The sequence below is a fragment of the Puccinia triticina genome, chromosome 6A (genome assembly GCF_026914185.1).
Source record: "Puccinia triticina chromosome 6A, complete sequence".
NCBI classification, from domain to species: Eukaryota; Fungi; Basidiomycota; class Pucciniomycetes; order Pucciniales; family Pucciniaceae; genus Puccinia; species Puccinia triticina.
Window position 1 is genome coordinate 944,236 of NC_070563.1, and position 7,055 is coordinate 951,290.

The window sequence follows — 7,055 nt, forward strand, 5'->3', positions numbered from 1 at the left end:
TCTCTGAATCTGATACATCCATCCCATAGAACCCCCTTCCCTTACCTTCTCGCAATCGATCTTGATTGCTTGTTTCCAGCTTTCCATCGTTTTTCTCGGGCCTATCTTCCTGAGAAGATCATCCTTCGATTCCCCTGTCAATTCTTTCTCCGCTGCCCTCTTGACCACCTTTTTTTCTTTTTCTTACTCGCCTTAAACCTGCTGCCTACATCCCCCTCGATTCGTTGCTTCATCTTGTGAAACTATTCGATCATGCAAGGAAACGCAACCGTCGATGAGATCGAAGGCAAAATCGGTTGGTACTCTTCTGCCCACTTCTCCATCTTGGCCCATATCACTGACCCTGACTTGCTGACCATTTCTACCACTACTAACCGTAGCCGCGGTCACACTCAACCCTACCAGACCGGCCTATGTTCCGCCCCACATGAGAAACTGTGGCCCTGCTCCCCCATCCAACGCGCCCAACGTGTCAGTTTTTATATATTCCCATTATCCAAACCAGTGATCGACACCTTCATTCTGACGTGGCCCTTGTTGTTGATAGCCCATCAGGCGGTTGGGTCACCCCCTCCATGCACGCCCCCAATCCGAACAACACCTGGACTCAGCCCCCAACCTACGCTTCGTCCCGCAATGAGGGCTACTCCCGCGGAGGTGGAGCTGTTGGAGGAGGTCGTCGTCCTGATGGCTATGGTGAATGGAAAAATGGACAACATGTCCCTGGTCCTGCCAACGCTCGAACAGAGAAGGAGTTGTTTGGCGACGCCGAAGATCCCAGCAAGCAACACACTGGAATCAACTTCGATCGCTGTAAGCTCGCTCTTTTCACCTACTGACCCTCCCGCAGATCAACTAACCCTTCCCCTTGGACCTCAGACGCCGATATTCCGGTCGAGGCCACAGGCAATGGAGTACCCGAGCCAGTTCTCGAGTTTTCCAATTCGCCCCTCGACCCCCATCTACTCGCTAACATCAAGCTGGCAAGATACAAAACTCCAACCCCCGTTCAAAAATACTCTGTGCCAATCGTAGCCAATGGCCGTGACTTGATGGCTTGTGCCCAAACTGGTTCCGGGAAAACCGGTGGATTCTTGTTCCCCATCATTTCCGCAGCTTTCTCCAAAGGTCCGCTCCCAACTCCCGGCATGCAAGCTCAAAACTCCCGGGGTGGCTACGGCAAGCGCAAAGCATTCCCCACCGCACTCATCCTGGCCCCTACTCGTGAACTGGTCAGTCAAATTCACGATGAAGCCCGTAAATTCACCTACCGCTCCTGGGTCCGTCCTGCGGTTGTTTATGGTGGTGCCGACATGGCCACTCAACTCCGACAAATCGAGTCTGGCTGCGATCTGCTCTCTGCCACCCCTGGTCGATTGGTCGATCTCATTGAGCGTGGTCGAATCAGCTTGAGCAACATCCGATTCTTGGTCTTGGACGAGGCCGATCGCATGTTGGACATGGGATTCGAACCTCAAATCCGCCGAATCGTCACTGGCGAAGACATGCCTGGAGTTCATGAGCGTCAGACTCTGATGTTCAGCGCTACTTTCCCCCGTGACATTCAAATGCTGGCCAAGGATTTCTTGAAAGACTACATTTTCCTTTCTGTTGGACGAGTCGGTTCCACTAGTGAGAACATCACCCAGAAGATCGAATATGTTGAAGATGCCGACAAGCGTAGTGTCCTCCTGGACGTACTCAGCTCTATGCCAAAAGGTGGTTTAACGTTGGTCTTCGTGGAAACCAAAAGAATGGCCGACATGCTAGAAACCTTCTTGATCCAATCCAACTTTGCAGCCACTTCGATCCATGGTGATCGATCGCAGCGAGAACGAGAACGAGCTTTGGAGACCTTCCGATCGAGCCGTACTCCTGTGATGGTTGCCACAGCTGTTGCCGCACGAGGTCTTGACATTCCGAATGTCACTCACGTCGTCAACTATGATTTACCGAACGACATTGATGATTATGTTCATCGTATTGGTCGTACCGGTCGAGCTGGAAACACCGGAATCTCAACCGCCTTCTTCAACCGCAATAACAAGAATATTGTCAGGGAGCTCATTGATCTCCTTCGTGAGGCGAACCAAGAGATACCCACCTGGCTCGAGACCGTCGGGCGCGAAGCTTCCTTTGGTGGTGGCGGCGGCGGTCGCGGTCGTGGTGGAGGTCGCGGTGGAGGTCGAGGTAGATCTGGGAACCAAGATTTCCGACGTGGCGGTGGTGGCGGCGGCGGCGGCGGTTATGGCGGAAATCCCTACAGCAATGGAGGCGGCTATTCCCATGGCGGCCCGATGGCCTATGGCGGTCAACCAGGTGGTGGCCAAGGTGCCTACATGTACGCTACTGGTGGCAACAACGGTGGTGGGGGCGGTGGATCATGGTACATGCTTTTAATCTTCTTAATTTTAACTGGTCCATCACTGACATTCGATATCTTCTCTATTTCAGGTGGTGATCACTGCTATTCGGCCCGAATCATTAGAAATCTTATGCCCCATTCTCTTCTATTTCTTCCTTCCTGTTATCTCTTTTTTGCTTGTCTTTTTTCCCCCGCCAAAAATCTACACGCCAGGTGGTATTGTCAATCAACTCGTGCAAAATGAAACACTTTCAAATCTCTTCAATCCCGTCGGTTTAGGCAATCACTTGGCCAGCTTTCGTTAGTCTGATGTCCCAAGTGTCTACTCTTCACGGTTCCAATCAAACTCCCCCACTTCCCACTCGACTCTTGATATACTCTAGATAACTAGCAGCGCTCAACACAATCCAGACTTGTTATTTGTACATCCTTCCTACTATGTTTCCCCGACCTGTACAACTCTACTGGGCGACGTTTCTTGGGGTGTTTTTATTATAACTCGCTGACGATGACACGACACGATCATCAAATTTTGGGTTTTGGCAGTTCTCGAGTTTTGGGTTTTTTTCGAGATGCTCGTGGCCTCCTGTTCGGCCTTATAGACGTTAACTGGTCAACATATCCTCTCAGATCAGCAAATGCGACCGATAATTTACTTCCGGTCAAAGTCTACCGGGGCCAAATCAACATCTTGACAAAAATCAATAATAATCAAAAATTCAAAAAATTCCAACCTTCAAATCAAGTCTCCCATTCGTCTCCAACAGCGCTACATCTTGTGAATGATCTCTCCTATCATTGGGTCCGAAGGAACGACTGAAGATACAGAATCGAGTCACCCTTGTCCCGCGAACGCTGCCCAGCTTCATAGAACGATCGATTGAGGAAAGAAAACAGAGTCACTTACACCTTATTCCACTTTTTTGCACCATAGACGGCCGATTGCTCTTAATAATGAAATACCCAAATGTTCCAAATTATTTGTTTCACTAAGCAAGCGTTTTGTCTGGGCGAGGAGGGACGGGATCTGTTCATTCTTCTCTCTTTCTCTCCCTCTCTTTTGTTTTTTTACCGTTTGATAAATATATACATAGATTTGTCTTTTTTTCCTTTTCTTTCAGATTGCTTTATTTTAGAACCAGCTACAAAAAAGAATAATCAAACTCATCGTGCACGCGCATGATGTGTCGTGTATTGGTGATCTTCGTTGTTCTAGTATCAGTTGTTCATCTTCAGTTTTTCCTTGGCTGTAAGGAACGCTCAGCGGTCAAACAAAGGAGACACTTGCTAAGTCATGTTGCTTGTCAAGGCAGAGTATCCGCCGCTCCCCGCTATTGATCCTCCTCCTCAGGAAAACATGGGCCTTTTTTCGGGCACAGATATTGTCAGAGAATGGCTAAGCCGCTCGACAAATAAGCACAATTGCTGGAGAATGGGAGAAGGAAACAATAGGATATGTAGGCGACTGGTAATGCTAGTTACAAGAATGCAACTCAGCTGTCCTTTTAATCAATCTGGGTGGTGGGAATAAAAGGCAAACAAGCACGGTCACAAATAAAACACCAACTATATGTATGGCTATTTCGTTTTACCTGGTGGATGCGGGCATGATACATAGACCATATTTCATTCCATTGGATGAGCGCAAGGGTGCAAGGAAGCAGCTGGCAGGAGCGCGACTCGCTTGTTCCGCTTCGTAACTCAGTGTATGGGCACAAGCAGACAGCCAGCTGGTCAAACATACAGCGCATTCTCTTGCATCATACGGACCTTATGTCGGCTTCCACAGAAGTGTTTGGCTCTGCTGACATTGCAAAAGTGGCTTGCCGGTGGCATTTTCTAGTCACTTGTCTAATCGGTTGAAGCAAGCCTCTCATCAAAAGGGATCTCTTCCTACCCTCCAGCGATATTGTTTTTGCTTTCACCACCGTGCCATCAGGATGGGTAACCTGTCACGAAAATGTTGGGTAATAATCACCGTAAATTGCGCAGTAGCTAGCTACTCAAAGGCATCACACAGTGGACGGGGAGAAATCAGAAATATAAAAATAGCGGCTGCCATCGCTCGCTGGGAGTGTCCAAACGGGCAGCGCCACTGAGTGAAGCAAATCAAAGAGTCAATGCTACTCGGGTGAGTGTGCGGGAAGGGAATGGGTGCGCGCACATTAAAAGCCCCATGGGTAAGCACCACCGTATCCGTACCGGTAGCCGTAAGCGCCGGCTCCGTAAGGGTAGCCACCCCAGCCGAAAGGTCCCCATTGAGCGGCTTGACCAGCCTGGGCAGAAGCTCTGCTCGGGCAAAACAGCAGATAATGAGGAGGCGTGATTGTCTTGGCAAGCGCAGTGGTACTTACTGGGCGTTGGTCTGCTGGGACAGAGGGCTGGCGAAGGCACCTGAAAAAGTAAAGTTTGAGATTCAGCGTGATGACGGGCTGGGGAAAGCCAAGTTCGCCGTTCAGCAACTTACCAGTGCAGACGGCAAGGGCAGCGATGAGGGTGGTGAATTGCATGGTGGCGGTTGGGTTGGTGTTGTAAAAACGTTGAGCCTGTCAAGCGCTAAAGGTGATTATGTCAAGTTGGGGTTGAAAGTAAAGGTGTCGAAAGCGGGTGCCGAAAGGATCTTGGGAGTGACCCAGATGCCCTTTTTATATCTGAGAATTGGCTTCCACCGAGTCACTCCATCACGACTGACACGAGGAAAGCGCTGAGAACCGAGACACATTGTCCGACTTGTGGACGGTTTTTCCGCGGTTCACGAAAGGCCCTCGCTTCCCGAGGCGATTTGCGGCTGCACTCTGGAAAATATTCACATCAATTCATCCATCCACACTCCGCTTATCCTGGCAGTACATACCGGCCATGGAAAGACGCCCACATGATCTCTCTGTCTACTCTCTTTACGGACTATAGGTTTATTTGCACTCTATCAGTTTTCCTCTGGTGTAAGCAATCAACATAATAAGAGCCGAACTTAACAAGTCCCGCCTGAGGCTTGGGTTTTTTCCGATCATTGAGGGCATCCGCATCGGTCGCGGGTTAAGGGAGGATTAGCGTAACTAATCCTCCTCGGCAACCGCACCGGGCCCGATTTAATCGGGCTAAGTTGCTCCCAGGAGTCCAATTTGGACTAGCGAGGAGTAGATTTCCTCCTCGCTAATCCTGGGAGTAATAGCAAGATGAATATTCAAAACAGCCTGGATTAAGCTGGATTAAGCTAGGAGTGCCGAGTACGCACCCCACCTCAACAAGTCTTTGTGTATACGCCAGCCCAGCCCAAGCTTCGAACAGCATGCCAGCAGCCAATTCTGCACCAGCTCCAGCCCCTACCTCCGAGTCTCCCCCTGCCTCAACCAATCCAACAAAACGCCGAGGACCCAACTTTACCCCAGAGGAAGACCGCGAACAGCTTGCGAAAAGCTGGGTTCATATTTCCGAGGACGCAATCAAATCAAATAACCAAAAGATCGACAAGTTCTGGGAGCGTGTTTTCAACGATTTCACCAAGTTCAGTCCAGGACCCGTTCGCGATGCTGCAGCTTTACAAACAAGGTGAATTACTGTTCATATTGTGATTCTATTTTTTATGGCACTTATTTGTGCGTTTAATGATTTGTTTGTTTGATTTCTGATGCAAACAGGTGGAAGAATTTGCAGCAAGCTTGCCTGAAGTTCTCAGCGCTGTACGATCGAATTGAAAAACACCCACCGTCTGGCTCTTCCCCTGAGGATTGGATGACGATGGCTCGCGAGCAATACTATGCTCATGTTAAAAAGCATTTTCTTAATGAGCGACCCTGGCAACTCCTGAGGCACGTGGCCAAGTTCAAGATGTTGGGCGGCAAAGCGAAGACAGGTCGAGTTGTGGAGGCAAATCAAGATGGTTGCGCAAGAGAGGGAGCCACTGTTGATGTCACCACTGAGTCTCAACGCTCTCAAGACGCCACCCATAATTCTTGTCCTGATCCCAATACTGATAACAATTCAAGTGCAAGCCCTGTGAAATCGAAGGAGTGGAAGCGCCCCATTGGAATTAAGACTGTGAAGCGTCTCGAGGCAGAGGAGCTGTACAAGTGTAAAAAGATGAAAATGCTTGAATTGGCTCACGATGACGCGGTCAAACGGCTGGCTGAAGCCAAACGCGGGAACGATATTCAATCCGAGCTCGTCGAGATTGACCGCCGCAAAACCAACTTGAATTGCATGCTTCAAAATATTGAAGACTGCCCAGATGAGGTATCGCGCGAGTACCTCATCTCCGAGAAAAAAATGATAATGGAGGAGAGGCGACGGGCCATAGCTGCATCAACAACTCAACAAGCAGGACCAAGAGGTCCTGGATCCTCGGTAACACGTTCAAGGCCTCAGTTGCAAGATTCCAGCGAGTATCAACAACGCTTCGATGAGAATGAGGACACTAGCAAAGACGAATCATCGGACAACTGCTCGGACAGAGACACTCTCCCAACTCAGACTCAAAACTTTGGCCCCAATGATCTTCTCCCACTTGACCCACTTCTCTCGTAATTTAGGTTGTACTCAACAGGGTTTTTTTGTATAGTTTTTCCCTGTCTTCAATCAGTCTTTTATAGGATCTTCATTATTTATTGCAATCAAGAATCCACAATTATAATTCTTAAAATAACCACAAGAGAAGAGATTACGAGTGACATAAAGTGAGAAAAATAAAATT

At 49.1% G+C, this 7,055-nt stretch overlaps 2 protein-coding genes across 2 annotated transcripts; one reads left to right on the forward strand and one right to left on the reverse strand.

Annotated features, from left to right (window-relative positions):
* Positions 1 to 252: 252 nt before the first annotated feature.
* PtA15_6A111 (uncharacterized protein) lies at positions 253 to 2,461 on the forward strand (the record flags this gene model as incomplete). The annotated part of the gene is made up of 5 exons (XM_053169782.1): positions 253 to 295; positions 381 to 471; positions 548 to 813; positions 880 to 2,386; positions 2,455 to 2,461. 5 exons carry the CDS (start codon positions 253 to 255, stop codon positions 2,459 to 2,461), a joined length of 1,914 nt encoding a protein of 637 aa, XP_053021038.1.
* Positions 2,462 to 4,530: 2,069 nt separating this feature from the next.
* PtA15_6A112 (uncharacterized protein) lies at positions 4,531 to 4,875 on the reverse strand (the record flags this gene model as incomplete). The annotated part of the gene is made up of 3 exons (XM_053169783.1): positions 4,531 to 4,654; positions 4,720 to 4,759; positions 4,833 to 4,875. The coding sequence occupies 3 exons, from the start codon at positions 4,873 to 4,875 to the stop codon at positions 4,531 to 4,533; spliced, it is 207 nt and encodes a 68-aa protein (XP_053021039.1).
* Positions 4,876 to 7,055: the final 2,180 nt, after the last annotated feature.